Consider the following 22,418-nt stretch of genomic DNA (forward strand, 5'->3'; position numbering starts at 1 on the left):
AAGATACAGAAAATGCTGGGACTCAACCTGGACACAGCTAAGAATATTAAAGCACTGCAGGTGGTGGGCATGATGGGCGGACTGACAGGTGGGGACAAAGCAGACAGAAAATGCCGAGACTAAAACCCAGCAGTTTAAAGCATACTAAAGCCTTGCAGGTGGTGGGCGGGGACAGAAGTCGACAACTTTGATCATGTCACTAAAATGCAGGAGGAACTGCGGCCATGCAGGAGGAACTGCGGCCACTGTGCCCCCCCTCAACACGGGGGGGGGGGGCAGGGTGACCCTTTGGCTCCCCCTTGTACTAGCCCTGCCTGATAGGTTGGCACTGTGTCCGGGTTTCAGGAGGACAGAAACCTGGGCACAAGTGTCAAAACCCAGAATGTCCGGGTCATTCCCGTACAGGTGGCAACCCTACTGCACACCCTGCTCAACTGTGCACAGAAGGTGGGGGCAGGCAGACCACACTCTGAGCTGCTGGGCAAAAGTAGTGGGCTTGTATGTGAATCTGTAGGTCAGGAGGCCTGCCCACCACAGGCAGGGCCCAGGCTGGGCTCTCTGAGTTTCCTCTTTTACATACAAGCCTATTGGGAGTATCTTGGAGTGTGTTGGAAGCAGCGGGTTTGTGGTGATCAACTTTTGCATTGGGGCCAACAAGTTTCAAGCTAGGCCTTTGCTGTGGTTACAAATTGACATCACAAATTTAATTCTTCAAATAAAAGTTTTGGAATTGCTTACCTGGTAACATTTGAATAGATCTGGACACAATGTTTGCAGGACAGCCAAAGAAAACATGTCTACAAGAAAAGCACAAACTTGCTTAAAGAACATTTCATCATTTACATTGCATCATTCATTTAAAAAGTTTTACAATGTAAAAAATATATATATTTTCAATTACTTTTAGATAAAATATACTACCACTGCCCATTCGGAAAGCATGCTGGATGCAAGCCAGTCCAGCAGCTCAATAGCACACTGAGCAAGTTCTATTCTCATGATGACACAGTAAGCCAGTGGATTGTCGACTGGAAAGCTATCCATCTCTGTTTTCGCCCCTAGAAAATCATCCACCATGTGTTGCAGACACTGCCTATGGAATGTGGAAGCTGGCAGTCCTGGGCAGTGAGGACTAAATAAATTAAAAAATGCATCACATAGGCGGCCGCCTTCTCCACCGCTCCTTTCTTGACCAACAGAAGCCTCAAAACAACGTTTTCTACAACACTGTAACCTACGGGAAAGTCGTGAAAAGCATTCAATAAACTCATCTTTAAGGTGTCCTCAAGAGATTTCATCTTCTACACTCTCTGTGGGCACTAGATGAGTTCTGAGACTTTCCCCTTATAACGGTGGTCAAGGAGGTTTGCCAACCGATAGTGATTCTTTCCCTTTATACGACATATTCTTGTGTCCTTTCACAGGCTTTGAAACATGAGGGAGCCCATGCACCGCAAGTTTGCGGAGGCATGAGAAGCAGACTCCTCTGAGTCACTGAGGATTACAGTATCTGGAACTACCTCCTCCCAGCCACGTACTACTCGCGTCTCATAACTTGCTTCTGAGCATGCGCAGATTTTTCATGTCATTAAAGCCCAACCTTAAAAAGGACAATGTTAAAAACGTGAAAAAATAGAGCATGTTCAAAAAAAAAATTGCCCATTTTTTAGAACCCAAAAAATGCTCTGAAGCCCACACACGATGATTTTTAATGACATTAAAAAAAAAACGTCATTTTTTAGAACCCGAAAAACGGTTGTGTGTACGCGGCATTACTGTTTGACGTATGTCTTCCTCCGATTCAATGCTTCCGAAACTGCCAGAATCCTACTCCTCCTCCTCTCTCTCCTCTTGTGTGTTCTGTGGCATAGGAACAATGCTGTCTGCATAAAGTGGGCCTTTGAGAGGAAAGGAAGTCCTCCTCTTTGTCTCACTGCTCTGCCTTGAGTACCCTGTACATAATGGCACACAGAGTCTGCTCCAGCAGGAACACAATGGGGATTGTGTCACTGATGTATGCATTGTCACGACTCAACATCCTTGCGGCCTCTTTAAATAGTGACGGTACAGTGCATGCATCCTTTATGAGCAGCCATTGGCGTGGTGAAAAAAATGTGAGCTGGCCTGAGCCTGTCGTTGTGCCATACTCACACAGGTACTCGTTGATGGGCCTGTGCCGCATGTGCTGCATGTGCAGCCGCTGCAGTATTACCAAAGTCGAGTTGCACCTGGTGGGCATGTCACAAATCAGGCGGTTTATGGGCAGGTGGAATTCCTGCTGAATTTCAGCCAACCGAGCACTGGCTGTGTATGACCGCCTAAAATGGCTACAGACTCTTCTGGCCTGCTTTAGTAGATCTTCCAACCCTTGGTATCTACTTAGGAAATGCTGCATCACCAAATTGAGGACATGTGCCAGGCATGGCACATGTGTCAACTTTCCCTGTCTAAGGGTGGACAGGAGGTCTGTGCCATTATTACACACCACCATTCCTGGCTCCAGCTGCCATGGCGTGAACCACCTCTGGGCCTGTCCTTGCAGAGCTGCAAGAATTTATGCTCTGGTGTGGTTCCTGTCCTCTAGACACACCAGCTGAAGCACTGCATGGCACCTTTTAGCCTGACTCATTGAATAGCCCTTTGAACACTTAGGGGGTACTTGAGGTTCATAGGATAATTCAGCAGACAACGGCATGGAGGAGGAGGTAGAGCTGAAAAAGCTTGCATCATAACCAGCTGTATGGAGACATGAGGGCACAACAAGCTGCAGAACTGAGCCCTGTCATGCATCCTTCCAAGTTGCAAGCAGAGTTACCCAGTGGGCTGTGAACTAAATATATTGTTCCTGCCCATGCTTACAGGACCACGATTCAGCAGTAACATGGATTTTGAGGCTGACTGCCTTGCCTAATGATACCACAACATTGCCTATAACGTGATGGTAGAGAGTTGGAATGGCCGTACGTGAAAAGAAATAGTGACTGGGAACCTGTCATTGTGGTATAGCACATTCTGCAAATTCACAGAAGGAGGCAGAAAACACCAGGCGCAAAGGCAGAAGTTGTAGAGCCAACAGCTTTGACAAGCTGGCATGTAGACGTTGGGCATGTAGTGTCAAAACAATTCTTCCGCACCTGTGTTTGACAGGTGCATATCATTGCAATTTTTGACAGCAAGTCCAATTCTTGCTTTCATCAAGAGTACCTCTATAGGGTTATGATGTGAAGGCATTTGATTTTTTGGTTGCGGAGATGGGCAGGTAACTGATTTCTCACAGCAGTGTTTGAGACCTTACAATAGCTTGGAGCAGTGTGTACCCTTTCTCTCTTTTCAACAGACTTCTGCTTACGCCAGCTCAGCTTTTTCCAACATTTATCTACATCACTGGGGAATTTCTTTTAAAAGTGAGTTATTTATGCATATTATACATGTTCTTTGTATGGTGACTACATGGACTGCTTTTATATGTTCTACAAGAATCCTGTGATTTTTATTATTGACTTTATTTTGGATACATTGTATGCTATATTGCTACAAGGGTCTCTGGCCACACAGCATTTATATTTAAAGCTTTGTCCATTTTTAAGGACCCATTTTAAAGCATGACTACACTACACTTCTCAACAACAAACCAGCCGCACCTTCCGCACAGAGATGAGATTGGCGGCCGAAGAGGAAAGGCGCATGATCGGGAAAAGTAGTCTGGTGAGCCGCGCACAGGCAGAGCAGTACACAGGTGCTATACTTACAATTCTCATTAAGCCATGGGACCCAACAGAATGACCTCTCTGAGCCTGCCCCCCTCCCCCGGGCCCCGACCAATGTAGCTGGAGAGCAGAAAGTAATGAGTGAGGTGGAGGATTGCAAAAATTACCACTCCGGTGCAGTGCTCACTGAAAGTTGCCCTGACATGAGAGCGGAAGCCTTCTAGTTTGTGCAGTTTTCTTCTCCTTGTGCTCTATGTAAGTGTCCAACAGTTTAGCCTGAGCACTGTGAACAGACTGGTCTCAATGTGTGCTGTGCGCTGTCAGTGTGCGCTGTGCTATGGTGTCAATGGCTGTGCAGTTGTGTGGATCTCAGCGCTGGATTGTACTCCCTCTGCCAGCCTGAATAAAAGGGGGAAGTGGGGACATGCAAGCGTGGTGCCGCACACACAGGCTTCTGATGATGAGATGAATGGGAGAGAGAGAGAGGATGGATGGGAGTTGCGGAGGAGACAGGAAGAGAATGGGGAAGAGACCCAGTTCTAGTGCCCTGTCCCTCTGGTCTGCCCCCAGTGCCCTGTCCCTCTGGTCTGCCCCCAGTGCCATGTCCCTCTGGTCTGCCCCCAGTGCCCTGTCCCTTTGGTCTGCCCCCAGTGCCCTGTCACTCTGGTCTTCCCACAGTGCCCTGTCCCATTTTGTTAAAGTTGTTGTTGGTAATATTTAATTTTGTAACTTGATTCTGCATAAAACATTGTCATTCCATGAGATAATCTACGAGGGCATAGGGCAGTGTATGAATTAGGTGCAGGGCAGTGTATGAATTAGGTGGGGCAACTGGTGGCGAGAAACTCTTGAGGCCTGGCTAGTAGCTCAGGACTTGAAATTTTGAGCCCTGACAAGAGCTATTACCTTTGAAAGAGTTAACACAGTTTGCTGATTTAGATAAGAGATTAGATGATAAGATTAATCAGCTGGAGAAAGATATCATTGCAGAAAAGAAGGAAATAATGATCGGTGATAAATGTGACTAATGCCTCGTACAAACGACCAGTTTTCCCGTCGGGAAAACTGCCATGAGCGCTTTTGGCCAGGAAAACTGGCCGGGTGTATGTTCCATGGCAGTTTTCCAAACAGGAAAACCACCGGGAATCGCAGCAGGAAAAATTAGAACATGTTCTCTTTTTTCCTGCCGCGATTCCCGGCGGTCTTTTTCCTGGCAGTTTCCCTATGGGAAACACTGCGGTGGAGCATACACACGGCCAAAGCTCTCACCACAGTTTTCCCGATGGGAAAACCTCTGGTGTGTACAGGGGGAAAGTGACCAAGCAGGTTCTTTGTTTTCCCCCGGGATTCTGGGCAGACTTTTTACCGCCGGGAATCCCGATCATGTGTACGGGGCATATGAATCAGATAATGTCTATACCTGGAGGAACAAAAAAAAGTGTTTGTTTTTCGGACACAGAAATCGAATATTTTTATAACACCATGGCGATTGAATCGGATAATTCTGTGGAATAGGTGGATCATTCGGAGATTGGTCAAGGAACAAGTACTCCCAAAAAACTGGAAATACAAGGCCAAGTCCAAATGGGGTCGGAAGAGAGGGGGGAAAAAGACCAGGAGAGGAGGCAAGAAAAGAAGGAGCAGGGGGGGGGGGTTCCCTCCTACCCCAGTCACAAAAGAACTGAACAACGTTTTAAATGTGTCAGGTAGGGTTCCCGCTCCCCCTGAATTGTCACTTTTGTCTAAGGGATAACATTTTTGTCCATCACAACATCTTGACATTTTTGGGACTTTGCTGGACATAAACAGGTTTATTAGGATTATCACCATTGGGATACAACATTATTTAGCCTCGGATGTGGATATTCAGGATTGTGTTAATAACAATATGTAGCAGGTACTTCTCCAGACTTATCTAATCTATGATGGGAGAACTGTGGGCAGTGTGTGCTATTTCACCCACCCCTTCTCTCTTCACACAGACATTCAGAACTGCTTGTTTGTAAACTTCCTATTGGAGGTTGTCTGTAAACTCCATATTGGAGGAGCATGAGTCAATCATCAGACAGCAGAAAAGGACTGTGGGGGAGGAGATAAAAAGCCAGAGGAACTAGGCCAGAGCCTCATTTGCCTGCACCCCATCAGGAGAGCATCTCCTGCACTCTATGTGTGTGTGGAATCGCGGCCTACCAAGGGGCACACAGCCTGCAACTCCAGCCCAGAGGAACAGATTGTTCCTCTGGGCTGGAGCTGCATGAACAGATTGTCCATGCTAAAGAAGGACACCCTGCAGCAGCTCAAGGACTGAATGCCACTGCGACACACCTGCATCTGAGATCGATCGATCGCTCAGGGGAGGATCATTGACTGTGTACAGGATTTGGTGAGGGGGCTTTGCCCAGGAACCTTAAATGCTTTTCATAGAATATCACATCCAAATATTGTCGAAAGGGAAACCACCGCTCCATGTGAGTGCAATGAGCAATCAATGTCCTCCTCAGAGACTGTGGGTGCTGGCAATGCACAAGGCAAAAATCAATGGAAAAAATTCATGGACAGCCGCACACCAAATTAAACCTTAAAAGGTAGCCTTTATTGGTGTAAAAAGGATGAAAGCACTACAAAACACAGCACAGCAAGCAGGTCATTCCTGGGGTTCTGCTCCTACTACAAAAGATTTGTTGAGGGATTCGCTAAGATAGCTCACCCACTCGATGAGCTACTGAAAAGTGAGGAGGAAGATGATGACCCGAGAAGGCCTGTCAGACCAGCTGGAGGGCCCAGAATACCCAGAGAGTCCATTCAGGAACAGTGGACTGCCCATTGCGAAGAGGCCTTTAGGCAGCTAAAGTGGAGTCTAACAACTGCCCCAGTTCTGGTCTATGCAGATACAACCAAGCCATATGAACTACACGTTGACGCTAGTCGAGATAGGTTAGGCGGGGTGCTGTATCAAAAACACAGTGGCCACCTACAGCCTGTTGCCTATGTGAGTCGGAGCTTGGCACCCGCCGAGAAGAACTACCCCACACATAAACTCGAGTTCCTGGCCTTGAAGTGGGCAGTAGTGGATAAACTGAGGGATCATCTATATGGAGCAGAGTTTGTGATTAAGACTGACAATAATCCTCTCACTTACATCCTCACCACTGCCAAGTTGGATGCCACAGGTCACAGATGGCTGGCTGCCCTATCCGAGTTTACTTTCAGCCTGAAGTATCGACCAGGGGTCGGGAATAAGGATGCAGACGCTCTGTCAAGAAGGCCCCATTGCTCCAGTGACCCCCCAGAAGAGTGGACCGGCTGACACCTGAAGGAGTACAAGCTTTGTGTCAGGGAGCAGAACACTAAGCTAGAGGAGGATCCAGGGCCAAAGACATTAGAGTTTCAGCTGCTGGTGTCCACAAATGTTATTGCAATGTCACCCAAGTCGGGGATGAAGGTCTGCCAAAGCTTTCTAAGAAGAATTTGAGGAGGGACCAGTTGGAAGATCCCCTCTGTAACTTGGCATTGAAGGCCTTGGAGAACCAATGCCCCAACATGCTCCTCACCGACTCCCTGAAGGAGGCCTGCCTACTGCACCGAGAGTGGGACCAGTTTCAACTGCATTAAGGGGTGGTCTACCGAAGGGGCCCCTCTGATGATCACGATGAGAAATGGCAGCTATTTCTACCGAAAAAACACAGGGAGACAATATTGACTTCTCTTCACCACAACCATGGCCACCTAGGGCCCGAGAGGACTTTCCACCTGATGAGGGACCGATTATACAGGCCCTGCATGTGGGCTGAAGTCGAGGGCTACTGCCACTCCTGTATCAGATGCATCCAAAGTAAAACTTTGCCTCACCGAGCCGCCCCAATGGGCCATCTTCAGAGTCAGTGACCCATGGAACTGGTGTGCATTGACTTTCTGTGCTTGGAGCCGGATTTGAGTGGACATGGAAATATCCTGGTAGTGACTGACCACTTCACTAGGTATGCCCAGGCCTTTCCCACAAAGGATCAACAAGCATCCATGGTGGCCAAGGTCTTGGTGGAGAAGTTCTTTGTACACTATGGCCTGCCCCAACGCATCCATTCTGATCAAGTAAGAGATTTCGAAAGCAGCCCCATCAAGAGACCTTTAAACTTGTTAGGCATTAAGAAGTCCAGAACTACCCCATACCATCCTCAAGGAGATCCTCAGCCAGAAAGGTTCAACCGAACCCTCTTGGATATGCTTGGGACTTTGAGTTCGGGGATGAAGCAGCACTGGAGCAAGCATGTAGCCACCATTGTGCATGCTTACAACAACACCGCAAATGATGCCACAGGATACTCCCCTTACCAACTAATGTTAGGTCGGAAGGCCTGGTTGCCAGTAAACTTGGCTTTCGGCATATCCTTAGATCATACTTCAGCAACATCCCACAGAGTGTATGTAGACCGCCTGCGGAAAAGTCTGGAGACTGCCTATGACAAGGCCCAAGCTACCCAAGATGCCCGAGGGCTAAGAAATAAAAGGAACTTTGATCTCAGAGTCCGAGTGCAGGATTTGCAACCAGGTGACAGGGTGCTGCTAAGGAAACTGGGTGTCCCCGGAAAGCACAAGTTGGCTGACCGCTGGAAGTCACAGCTTTATGTCATTTGCAAGTAACTGCCAGGACTCCCAGTGTACCAAATCCGACCAGAGGGAAGCACAGGCCAACTGAAGACTTGGCATCACAACCACCTATTGCCCCTATCAGAAGCAGTTTGTTTGTCACCACTGCCAGATCCACAGTCCACCCCCACGACCTCTCAGAGATCCCGACCGGTCACTAGATCTCAGTCTGTACCCCCTCGCTGTAGAAGATGAAGACAGTGAAGATGAAGAGATGGGGATAGACTGGCTGTAGCCACTTCAAATACCAGGGTTTGCCACCCCCCTTTGTGAGTGAGTGAGTGAAAAACGCATATAGCGCAACACATGCGAACTGAATCGCCTCTAGGCGCTGTGTCCATTCCCTGGGTAAAAACCCTTTGACCTCAGAAGAGATGGGTTTTAATCTTTCTCCTGAAGGCCAAGTGGTCCAACTCCAATCGGATGGTGGTTGTCTCCTCCTAAAGTGACAGACGTTGCAACTCTCAGACCAGAGGCTCCTGCGTTTGTGCCCCAAAGTCCACCTTCTGAAGAGTTGGAAGACACTCAATCTTCCCTGCCAACAGCAGACCCCGAAGATGTCCAATCATTTACAGAAGGGGGAATTGAGACTAATATGCAGGAAGAAGCTGTGGATGAAGCCAAGTCCAGTGTGCCTGTAACACCAGAGCCAAAAGAACAGAGAGAGCAAAGGGCTATTCACCCACCCCAGACTGACTTATGACATGTTGGGTGAAAGCTCTGAGGAAACTGTGCATCCTTTCAGTGCCCAGTGTCGCCCATCAGTGCCCATCAGTGCAGCCCATCAATGCCACCCATCAGTGCCCATCGTCAGCGCCCATCAGTGCAACCTCATTGATGACACCTCATCAGTGCCACCTTATCAGTGCCCATCAGTTAAGGAGAAAACTTAACTGAAATACTTATTTACAACATTTTCTAACAGAAACAAAAGAAAAACTTTTTTTTTCCAAAATTTTCAGATTTTTTTATTTGTTTAGCAGAAAATAAAAACCGCAGATGTAATCAAATACCCACCAAAAGAAAGCTCTATTTGTGGGAAGAAAATTAAAATTTTTTGTTTGGGTACAGTGTAGCATGACCGCGCAATTGTCATTTAAACAGCACTGAAAGCTGAAAATTGGTTTGGGCAGGAAGGGGGGTAAGTGCCTGGTATGAAAGTGGGTAAATGAAAAGTTGGGGCAATGGATGGATAGTCGGTTAAAATCGTTGGTAGGCCATTTGCCTAGTTTTTTAACCACTTGCTTACTGGGCACTTAAACCCCCCTCCTGCCCACACCCCTTACTCCGATCTGTGATCCAGCGAGTCTCATAGACTCGCTGATCACAGAGCGCGCCAGACGCGTGCCCATCAGGGGGCGCGCAGGCCACTCGAGCACGGGAGGACATCTATTGATGCCCTCTCGGTAAAGTAGGTCCGTGATGTACCCGTTATTCGGCTATAGTGCGGATCTGAAGAAGTTAAAGGACACTAACCATCTTTTGAACACCATGGAGGAGGTGGTGTGAAGACATGACTATATCTGGGTGACATGTGATGTTGCCAGTCTGTTCTCTAGCATTCCGCACCACCTGGCCAAACATGCTGTATCGTTCTATTTAGAACATCATAAAGAGTTATCTTTCCCCTAACATCTTTTCATTTTGGATGTTCTTGAATATCTTTTAACTTAGAACACCCCATCAAAAATGAAAACATTATATCTCCAGAGGAGTGGGGGCCGCGATGGAGGTGAAATTTTCACCCTCACTTGCCAACCTATTCATGGGTTGGTGGGAGCGGTCCCACATCTATGGAGATGGAAACCCCTTTAGACCCCACATTCATACCTTTTTTTCGCTATATAGATGACCTGTTGTTCATGTGTGATGGACAAATGGGTGATCTTGATTCCTTCTTATCATATGTAAATTCGAACAATAGTAACATGGACATACTTTTGGTTGCTTCTCAGGATCATGTGAACACTCGTCTATACAGGAAACATTTGGCTGGCAATAGCCTCCTTATGGCACAGTCAAATCACCCCAAACATACAGTTAACCACTTAAGGACCCCTTCACGCCGATATACGTCGGCAGAATGGCACAGCTGGGCACAAGCACGTACCTGTACGTCCTCTAAATGCCCAGCCGTGGTGTCGCGGGCACGCAGCCGGTGGCGCACTCGCGACCCGGTATGAAGCTCCGTGACCGCGGGACCCGATCACCGCCGGTGTCATGCGATCGGTCACCGAAGCTGAAGAACGGGGAGAGGTGTGTGTAAACACACCTTCCCCGTTCTTCATTGTGGCAATGTCAGCGATCGTCTGTTCCCTGATATAGGGAAAGATGATCACTGACGACACACGTCCAGCCCCGCCCGCCTACAGTAAGAAACACATGAGGTCACACTTAACCCCTACAGTGCCCCCTAGTGGTTAACTCCTAAACTGCAAGTGACATTTTCACAGTAAACAGTGCATTTTTATAGCACTTTTCGCTGTGAAAATTACAATGGTCCCAAAAATGTGTAAAAATTGTCTGATGTGTCCGCCATAATGTCGCAGTCATGTGAAAATAAATAAATAAATAAATAAATAAATAATAATTTAAAAAAAAGCTGGTCGCCGCCATTAGTGGTAAAAAAAAAAATTATTAATAAATTAATTAACTAATAAAAAATGCAATAAAACTATCCCCTATTTTGTAAACGCTATAAATATTGCGATTTTTTTTATATATTTTTGGGGGATATTTATTATAGAATAAAAATTAAAAAATATAGCATTCTTTTCAAAATTGGCTCTATTCTTGTTTATAGCGCAAACAATTTGGTGATCAAATACCACCAAAACAAAGCTCTATTTGTGGGAAAAAAAGGACGCCAATTTTGTTTGGAAGCCACGTCGCACGACCGCGCAAGTGTCAGTTAAAGCGACGCAGTGCCGAATCGCATAAAGGGGCAAGGTCCTTAACCTGCAGAATGGTCCAGGTCTTAAGTGGTTAAAGGGATCCCAGTGGAACAATTTATTAATTTACGACAGATCTGAAGTGAGGTTGGTGATTTTAAAAGAAAGGCTTGGGCTTTGTATAGTAAATTTAGACAACAGGGCTATCCTAATTGGATTTTGGAACGCGCATATAGGATTGCCAAAAGTAAGAATAGGGAGGAACTCCTCAATAACCATCAAATATTGCAGCATAAATACACTAGCAAACCTGCTTTGGTCACCCCTTTTAGTCAGGAATTTTATCAAGTTAGGGGTGTGGTTAATAAATATTTGCCACTTCTATTTGAAGAGGAGTCACTGATGGGGACTTTACAGGAGGGTGTTAATTTTATACCCAGTAAAGCTCAGTCTTTAGGCACTACCCTTTCCCCTAGTTTCTTTTGTCCCACATCTAAACAATCCACAACATGGTTACACTTTAAGGGTAACTTTAGATGTGGGTCAAGAGACTGTCCCTGCTGTCTGCATATTCTGGGTGGTCAGGATGTGACATTGTAGTAACAATAAGATTATTCATTTGAAAGGTTTCTCTAATTGCAATACCACTTATGCTGTATATGTCATTACATGTAGGTTCTGTAACATCCTGTATGTGGGACGTACTACCCGGAGATTACAAGATTGTTTCCGAGAGCATTTGAGCGACATTAGAATAGGGAAGTCTACTAAAGTAGCGAGACACTTTAACAATCACTACAATTGGGGACATGAACCTGATTAATGTGCAAGTAGTGGAGCGAGTTAAACTTTCAGCCAGGTCTGGAGATCTATTTAAATGTTTATGTAAGTGAGAAGTTTGTTGGATTTTGTATTTAAGTACACATATCCCCTTGGGTTTAAATGATGAATGGGATGTTTATCATTACTTTGAATAGTTTAACCAGTTCCCGACGGCTGTACGACTTTGTACGGCCGTCGGGTGGCTCTGAATCCCTGGGAGGCCGTGTTTTTACGGCCGCCCCTTTCCTCGTTCCCCGCGCGCGCTCCCGAGCGCGCATCGGGGAACTCCTGTACTGGCCGTGTCCCTTGGACACAGCCAATTACAGATCGCGGTAAATAGCCAATCACAGCGGCTATTTACAGCGCGATTCTGTGGCCAATGAGAGATGATCTCAAATGTAAACATATGAGATCATCTCTCATTGCCGGCTCTCCCTCCTCACACACACAGCGCGTGTGAGGAGAGAGAGATACTGTGATTGTAAGTAAAAAAAGAGAATCGAATGTGAAAAAAAAAAACGTGCCCAATCAGTGCCCAGTGTCCACCTGTGCCACCAGTGTCCACCTGTGCCACCAGCCAGTGCCCCAGTGCCCACCTGTGCCAAGTGCCCACCTCTGCCAAGTGCCCACCTCTGCCAAGTGCCCACCTCTGCCAAGTGCCCACCTGCCACCTCAGTACCCAATCAGTGCCCAGTGATACCTGTGCCACCAGTGTCCACCTGTGCCACCAGTGTCCACCTGTGCCACCAGTGCCCACCTGTGCCAAGTGCCCATCTGTGCCAAGTGCCCACCTGTGCCAAGTGCCCACCTCTGCCAAGTGCCCACCTCTGCCAAGTGCCCACCTGCCACCTCAGTACTTTTCAGTGCCCACCTGTGCCACCTCATCAGTGCCTACCTGTGCCACCTCATCAGTGCCTACCTGTGCCACCTCATCAGTGCCTACCTGTGCCACCTCATCAGTGCCTACCTGTGCCACCTCATCAGTGCCTACCTGTGCCACCTCATCGGTGCACATCAGTACCCATCTCAGTGCCCACCTGTTTCGCCACATTAGTGCCATCTGAGCCGCCTCATCAGTGCCCATCTGTGCCGCCTCATCAGTGCACATCTGTGCAATCAATCATCGCACATCTGTGCCGTCTCATCAGTGCACATCTGTGCAATCAATCAGTGCACATCTGTGCCGCCTCATCAGTGCACATCTATTCCACCCCATCTCTGCCACCTCAGTACCCATCTCTGCCACCTCAGTACCCATCTCTGCCACCTCAGTACCCATCTCTGCCCATCTGTGTCGCCTCAGTGCACATCTGTGCCACACATCTGTGTGAAGTCGCCAGCAACAATGTCTAAGCGTCTCTATTCCACCGAGCAGGCATTTGCAATTATTGCCGCAAGTGACGAGAGCAACGGGGAGCTCTCGTCTTCCGATTCACAGCTGGATTCGGATGTGGATGTAGACTACGAGCCAGTCTACAGCAGTGGAACCGATACAGGCTCAGAGGGGGAAGATAATCAGCCCGCCAAAAGAAGGCGCTCTGGTGAGGCAGTGCCATCCACCAGCACCGTCATGCCATCCACCAGCCCCGTCATGCCATCCACAAGCCCCGTCATGCCATCCACCAGCCCCGTCATGCCATCCACCAGCCCCGTCATGCCATCCACCAGCCCCGTCGTGCCATCCACCAGCACTGCAGTACCTCGGCAGCAAAGGCCAAGGACCCATGCAAGCCTTCCCTATGCCCTTCAGTACCCCTTGTGGCTTCCTCCAAATTCCGGAGAAGCCAACATTCCCCCTTTTACTGCCCAGCCAGGAGTCCAGGTAAACACGGACAATTTTTCCCCAATACATTTTTTCAATTTATTTTTTACTGAGGAACTGCTTTCTAGCGTTGTGGCCCAGTGCAACCTATATGCCCAACAGTTTATCACCAACAACCCCACATCGTCCTATGCCCGTCCCTACAATTGGAGAGATCTAACAGTGGAGGAGTTCAGAATTTTTTTAGGCCTCACCTTTTGTATGGGACTCAACCCAAAAAACGAAAAACATTCATTTTGGTCCAAACGCCCCATTTATCATATGCCCGTCTTTTCTGCATCAATGCCCCGAAACCGATATTTCACGATCCTGAGGTTCCTCCACTTCAACGACAACACCCAGTGCCTTCCCCGAAATGACCCAAATTTTGATAGGCTTTTCAAAATTCGCCCCTTATTAGATTATTTTTCAGAATTATTCCCCCAAATATATACCCCGGAACAACACATTTGTGTCGACGAGTCCCTAGTAAAATTTTGTGGCCGACTTAAGATCAAACAGTTCATGCCAAGCAAAAGAGCCCGCTATGGGGTGAAGATGTACAAGTTATGTGAACGAGCCACAGGGTACTTGTATTCCTTTTTGGTGTACGAAGGGAAGGACACCCAGCTGAATCCCCCCGATTGCCCAGACTACTTGGTAACAAGTGCAAAAGTTGTCTGGCAACTTATCACCCCCCTCCTGGATAAAGGATACCACCTGTACGTGGACAACTTCTACACGTCTCTTCCTCTGTTCCACAACCTGCACCGAAAGAAGACGCCAGCATGTGGCACCGCCAGAAAGAACCGGAAAGGCTTTCCGCAAAGCCTTGTAAATACAAAGCTGAAGAAAGGGGAATCGGCGAGTCTGCGGAACAAGGAGGTTCTGGCAGTGAAGTGGAGGGACAGAAGAGACGTGTATATGTTGTCGTCCATCCACAACGATTCCTTTGTAGAAACCCGCAGAAGGCGTGGCACCACCATCCAAAAACCCACCTGCATTCAGGACTACAATTTGTTCATGGGGGGAGTCGACCTAAATGATCAAATGATGGAACCATATCTACCCACAAGACGCACGTACCATTGGTACAAGAAAGTAGCAATTTATTTTTTTCATTTGGCCGTCTACAACTCCCATATTATTTACCGCAAATCCACCCAAAACCCCCTACCCTTCCTTGGCTACCTGGAGGAAATTACCACTACCCTGATATTCCCGGACGACCTGCCCCAACACATCCGATCAGATGTCCTAAGTCGGCTCTCCGAACGGCACTTCCCGGATAAGGTCCCTCCCACAGCATCAGGCAGACGAGCTCAAAAAAAATGTAGAGTGTGTGCCAGTGTAGGAGTCAGACGGGACACAGTTTATTATTGTGCAGAGTGTCCTTCACAACCAGGCCTCTGTATAATTGACTGTTTCAAACGTTTCCATACTAAACTAAAGTATTAGTTTAGTATGGTAAACGTAATCCTCCGTTCCTGCCTTCTCACCCCTTATGCCACTGCCTGCTTTGTAACTGACCCCGGCTTGTTATTGGACCACCCTTCTGCCTAATGATTTTGTAATACCGCTGCCCGATTTGGAATTGACCCTGGACTGTTTTTCGACCATTCTTCTGCCTAACGATTCTGTACTGCCTCTGCCTGATCTGGAACTGACCTCGGACTGTTTGACCATGCCTTTTGCCTGCCTCTTGGACTGATCTTGTACCCTGCTACTGGACTAGTGGGATTCAACACAGGGGTCTCACATATGTGAGGGGCGCCAGAAAAGTTTTTCTGGATGAAGAAAACTTTTTTGTTTTCTCATGCTAGATTAGGGTCTGGTTGCCCGGAGGCTTCAAAGAGATTTGGGTGGGAGAAGCCTCTACCCCTGTCCCCATTCTGTCCTGAACGAGGCCCTCCTGCTGCCTGTAGGACCTATGCCATCATGCCTCTGCCTGTTGCATGAACTGACCACCTGCAGTATCCCTGCCTGGACGTTGCTGACCAGTCCCTGCCTGCTGCCTGGACCAGTGCTATCCTGCTGTGTAGAACTGCGCTACTATTACCAAGGTAATCTTTTGTTTACGCTTTGCTCAGCATAATGTATTTTGGGGTGTAATTCTTGGTATGTGCATGCTATGTGTCTCTGGAACACCTGACGGTGTTCCTTGCATGTTGGATCTCTATATGTGGTCAGGCTGTGTAGAAGTCTCACACATGGGGTATCGTTTTACTCAGGAGGAGCAGCAGAAAAAAAATGAACTGTTCAAAAGACTCATTATGCCTCATAGATTATACGTTGGGGTGTTAGCTTTCCAAAATGGGGTCATTTTGTGGGTAATTCCATTGTCCTGGTGTTCCAGGGCCTTCAAACGTGTAATAGGTTGTCAACTAGTTAGATGTGCAATTTATGCTCCTAAAACCCCTGATGGCGCTCCCTGCATGTTGGGCATCTGTATGTGGCCAGGCAGTGAAAAAGTCTCACACATGGGGTATCGTTTTACTCAGGAGGAATAGCAGAATGTATTTTGGGGTGTCATTTTTGCTATGTACATGCTATGTGTTGGAAATATCTTATCAATGGACAACTTTGTGTAAAAAAAATGCGTTTTCATTTTTTTTCCACATATTCCAAAAACTTCTGGAAAAAAATGAACCGTTCAAAAGACTCATTATGCCTCATAGATTATACGTTGGGGTGTTAGCTTTCCAAAATGGGGTCACTTTGTGGGTAATTCCATTGTCCTGGTGTTCCAGGGCCTTCAAACGTGTAATAGGTTGTCAACTAGTTTGATGTGCAATTTATGCTCCTAAAACCCCTGATGGCGCTCCCTGCATGTTGGGCATCTGTATGTGGCCAGGCAGTGAAAAAGTCTCACACATGGGGTATCGTTTTACTCAGGAGGAATAGCAGAATGTATTTTGGGGTGTCATTTTTGCTATGTACATGCTATGTGTTGGAAATATCTTATCAATGGACAACTTTGTGTAAAAAAAATGCGTTTTCATTTTTTTTCCACATATTCCAAAAACTTCTGGAAAAAAATGAACCGTTCAAAAGACTCATTATGCCTCATAGATTATACGTTGGGGTGTTAGCTTTCCAAAATGGGGTCACTTTGTGGGTAATTCCATTGTCCTGGTGTTCCAGGGCCTTCAAACGTGTAATAGGTTGTCAACTAGTTTGATGTGCAATTTATGCTCCTAAAACCCCTGATGGCGCTCCCTGCATGTTGGGCATCTGTATGTGGCCAGGCAGTGAAAAAGTCTCACACATGGGGTATCGTTTTACTCAGGAGGAATAGCAGAATGTATTTTGGGGTGTCATTTTTGCTATGTACATGCTATGTGTTGGAAATATCTTATCAATGGACAACTTTGTGTAAAAAAAATGCGTTTTCATTTTTTTTCCACATATTCCAAAAACTTCTGGAAAAAAATGAACCGTTCAAAAGACTCATTATGCCTCATAGATTATACGTTAGGGTGTTAGCTTTCCAAAATGGGGTCATTTTGTGGGTAATTCCATTGTCCTGGTGTTCCAGGGCCTTCTAAATTGTAATAGGTTGTCAACTAGTTAGATGTGCAATTTATGCTCCTAAAACCCCTGATGGCGCTCCATGCATGTTGGGCATCTGTATGTGGCCAGGCAGTGAAAAAGTCTCACACATGGGGTATCGTTTTACTCAGGAGGAGTAGCAGAATGTATTTCGGGGTGTCATTTGTGGTATGCACATGCCATGTGAGAGAAATAAGCTATTACAATGACACTTTTGAGAAATTTTTTAAATAAAAAATAAAAATCTTAATTTTGCAAAGTGTTTTGGGAAAAAAATTACAACTTCAAATAACTCACCATGCCTCTTACTAAATACCTTGGGATGTCTACTTTCCAAAAAGGGGTTATTTGGGAGGCATTTGTACTTTCCTGGCTTGTTAGGGTCTCAAGAAATGAGATAGGCCTTCAAAACATCAGGTGTGATCAGATGTGATAATTTATTATGATTTGCACTATAGCTTGTAGACTCTAAAACTTTCACACAGACCAAATAATTTCCAAAAAAATTGGGTTATTTTTATCAAAGACATGTAGCAGTATAAATTGTGGCCAAAATTTATGAAGAAAAATTAATATTTTGCAAAATTTTATCACAGAAACTAAGAAAAAAACATTTTTTTTCTAAATTTTCGGTCTTTTTTCATTAATAGCGCAAAAAATAAAAAACACAGAGGTGATCAAATACCACCAAAAGAAAGCTCTATTTGTGGGAAAAAAAGGACAAAAAAATCATTTGGGTACAGTGTTGCATGACTGAGTAATTGTCATTCAAAGTGTGAGAGCCCTGAAAGCTGAAAATTGGTCTGGTCAGGAGAGTGTTTAAGTGCCCAGTATGGAAGTGGTTAACTTAGTCTAATATTAATTTGTATACAAATGATATTATTTATAATGTAATTGTTTATATATTTATGTGTGTGTTGAGTATTATCTATATACATTATTCCTCTTTCATAATTTTTCCATTCCTTGATCTATTTTGCTGCCAGTCTATTCATTTATTAATGTATGGTTCTAACATATTTAACCACTTAAGCCCCGGACCATATTGCTGGTCAAAGACCAGGCCACTTTTTGCGATTCGGCACTGCGTCGTTTTACTGGCAATTGCGCGGTCGTGCGACGTGGCTCCCAAACAAAATTGGCGTCCTTTTTTTCCCACAAATAGAGATTATTTTTTGGTGGTATTTGATTACCTCTGCAGTTTTTAGTTTTTGCGCTATAAACAAAAATAGAGCAACAATTTTGAAAAAAAATATTATATTTTTTACTTTTTGCTACAATACATATCCCCCAAAAATATATATAAAAAAAATTTCCTCAGTTTAGGCCGATACGTATTCTTCTACAAAAAAAAAAAAAATCGCAATAAGCGTTTATCGGTTGGTTTGCACAAAATTTATAGCGTTTACAAAATAGGGGATAGTTTTATTGCATTTTTATAAAAAAAAATGTAACTACTAATGGCGACTGTGATGCAATTGCCTATATGCTTCAGTCTAATGCTCTCCCTGCTAACTTAATGCTGTTGGTTACAGGTAACAGGTGTTTTATGTGTGATTCATCTCTCTCTGTAAGGACTGTTCATATGTTAAATAAGGCTAGCTTTTGAAAGGCCTTTAATTGTGTGACAACACTGTCTACAACCTAGTGATTCTCAGAGGTGTTAATAGGTGTCAAACTGGAAGCAGACGAAACGTCTGCTTAGGAAACTCAAGTGTGTGAAGGTGGTTTGTTGTGTAAGGAATGTGCAGTGATTAGACATGATAATTGTCGGTCGGTGCCGACCTGTCTGGAATGTTTTAGTAATTAGCCTTAGTGTGTGATTGGGTTGGGTGGAGATTTCATTGTTGCTTCAATGTCTTGGACTGTATAAAAAGCTGAGAAGAAAAACCATTAAAGGCTGTGTTGTTCAAGCAGTAAGCTGGTCTCATGTGTGGCTTTCTGGGCGATTCCAGGGATATCCCTCCTCGTGGAAGATTGGGGTGATTTTCGTTATGGGAAGAAGGGAACGTTGACGGGGATATCATACCGATACCGTCACAATTGGTTGGTAGCAGTGGGATTTTTCCCTTCTATTCCCCTTCACACCCGGATTCCAAGCAGACACTGGAAGAACTACTGGAAGTTCGTGGAAGGATTGCTAGCAACAAAACCAAGCGGGTCATCATAGCAGAATCAATGGAGCTAGACCAGGAGGACGGGATTGCAGCAATGCCAGCAGTACAAGAGATGGAGACACCAGTGATTCAGGAGGAGGAATCGCCAGCCAACAAGCTAATGAGAGAGAAGCTAGCGTGGTTCGGCCCGAACCCAACGCCAGATGTGGTACTGAAAGTGATGGACATGTTAGTAAACGCAGAGCTACAGAAGGATAAACAAATAAGGGACGCAGAGCTACAGTTAAAACTGGCAGCAGTCCAACAAGCAGCCGCACCTTCTACGAACAGTGAGTACAGCACAGCAGACGCAAGGAAGATTCCGTTTAGCGCTTTTAAAGCTTTTGATGAAAAGGACTGTGAGATTGATAACTTCCTGGCGGATTTTGAGCGACAATGTAACCTGCACCGAATAGCTAGAGGAGACTGGGTTGCAATATTGTCAGGCAAACTGTCAGGCAAAGCTTCTGATGCTTTCCGGACCGTGCCAGATCAGGATATTCATAGCTACGCCCGGGTTAAAGAAGTGCTCCTGGCTCATTATGCAGTAACCCCAGAGTCCCACCGACAGAAGTTCAGGGACTCACGCAAAACCACGAAAGACTCTTATGCGGAATGGGCATGCCAATTGTCCCGGTCGGCCTCTAACTGGGCTAACAGCAGCCAGGCCACCACCGCAGAGGACATTTTGCAACTAATGCTCCTGGAGCAATTTTACAATCACATCCAGACGGACGTCAAGGATTGGGTGAGAGATCGCAGGCCCATGACTCTACCAGAGGCCGCGAAGTTGGCGGATGAATATGCGGATACTCGCAAGACAAACCAGGTCACACCACGGGTACAACCCCCACAACCAATGGCGCCCTCACACCCACCAGCCGCTAGATACCAACCGCCTAACAGACCGATGACATATAGCCCTCGCTACCCACGCCAGGAGGACAACGAACAACGCTGCTTCCGGTGCAAACAGTTGGGTCACTTCAAGCAGAATTGCCCCATGAATGACAACACCAGGTCAAATTGGTCTCAACCTGGGTACCGCCCACCAGCAGCAGCCCATTGTGTAGACTCGGCTTGGGATCCCCAGGAGCTGGGTCAGGAAGAACCATTGGGCACCCCTTACGAAGCCCTCATGGTACAATCTGTTATTACGGACAACAGGGAACACCATTGTCAGCTGGTCATGGGCGACAGCCATGAGCCGGAGGGGCCTTGGAGGGAGCTGGGCAGAAAGAGGCACCGCCAGCTACCCTCCAAGAAGAAGAGGTCCTGGAAGTCATATAACCAGCGGACCTGGGAGGAGAAGAAGCGACTGGAGGAGATGGAATCGCAGCGGGCGCCCCAGATGCGGGCCGAGATGTTCGCCAAGGGCCCACCGGTGGCCCCTTACACCACCACCCAGTTCCTGATGATGAAGGACCACGTTGAAAGCCTGCAGGACATGAGCAAGCAGGATCTGATCCGTGAGTACATAGAGCTGGAGGAGTGCATAAGCCGCATGGAGGAGGAGAACAACCACCTGAGGTCACAGCGGGCTGACCCCCCCAGGCTCCATGAACTGGAGATGGAGCTGGAAAAGCTCAAAGAGGAGAACCGGCGGCTGCGGAGGGAGCAGGGGGTGGCTGACCTTATGGGGCTCTGAGTCCCCTCTCTCCCCCCCCCCCCCCCCGGACTCTGAGCACCAGTGCTACAGCACTTCAACAAATATAACTTTTTCTTTTTATGAATCTCCTGTGATTGTCACTTCAGAGCCATAACCTGCCCCTCCCATAGCGGGACACCTAGATGGCGGCGCACAGACCCATTCGCCATCTTCACACTGACTTCTGGTGACTTTGCAGATCGCACAAAGACTTGGGGACTGACCGACATGTGATCTGAAGACCCGGTGGCATACCTGAGTCTGAAGCAGTTGCCAAGGGAGGTCAGTCACGCCAAACGGAGTTAACCTCGGACTAAAAGCTCTGAACCCGTCAACCCTACTGGACCAGGGAAGGTCCAACCGGGTTTGCCGGAGCAGGGAGAAAAGGGGGGGCCATTGTGATGCAATTGCCTATATGCTTCAGTCTAATGCTCTCCCTGCTAACTTAATGCTGTTGGTTACAGGTAACAGGTGTTTTATGTGTGATTCATCTCTCTCTGTAAGGACTGTTCATATGTTAAATAAGGCTAGCTTTTGAAAGGCCTTTAATTGTGTGACAACACTGTCTACAACCTAGTGATTCTCAGAGGTGTTAATAGGTGTCAAACTGGAAGCAGACGAAACGTCTGCTTAGGAAACTCAAGTGTGTGAAGGTGGTTTGTTGTGTAAGGAATGTGCAGTGATTAGACATGATAATTGTCGGTCGGTGCCGACCTGTCTGGAATGTTTTAGTAATTAGCCTTAGTGTGTGATTGGGTTGGGTGGAGATTTCATTGTTGCTTCAATGTCTTGGACTGTATAAAAAGCTGAGAAGAAAAACCATTAAAGGCTGTGTTGTTCAAGCAGTAAGCTGGTCTCATGTGTGGCTTTCTGGGCGATTCCAGGGATATCCCTCCTCGTGGAAGATTGGGGTGATTTTCGTTATGGGAAGAAGGGAACGTTGACGGGGATATCATACCGATACCGTCACAGCGACGATCAGCGATTTTTTTCGTGACTGCGACATTATGGCGGACACTTCAGACAATGTTGACACATTTTTGGGACCATTGTCATTTTCACAGCAAAAAATGCATTAAAAATGCATTGTTTACTGTGAAAATGACAATTGAAGTTTGGGAGTTAACCACAAGGGGGCGCTAAAGGGGTTAAGTGTGACCTCATTTGTGTTTCTAACTGTAGGGGGGTGTGGCTGTA

General features: G+C 46.6%; 1 protein-coding gene across 1 annotated transcript in view; it reads right to left on the reverse strand.

Annotated features, from left to right (window-relative positions):
• The window catches only part of LOC120919310 (proton channel OTOP2-like), a 111,643-nt gene that overhangs the window by 83,490 nt on the left and 5,735 nt on the right, over positions 1 to 22,418 (reverse strand). Inside the window, exon 3 of the mRNA XM_040331404.1 lies at positions 739 to 797. Coding sequence (XP_040187338.1) covers positions 739 to 797 — 59 coding nt within the window. The remainder of the gene's footprint in view (positions 1 to 738; positions 798 to 22,418) is intronic.

The sequence above is a fragment of the Rana temporaria genome, chromosome 12, assembly GCF_905171775.1.
Source record: "Rana temporaria chromosome 12, aRanTem1.1, whole genome shotgun sequence".
Taxonomy (NCBI): domain Eukaryota; kingdom Metazoa; phylum Chordata; class Amphibia; order Anura; family Ranidae; genus Rana; species Rana temporaria.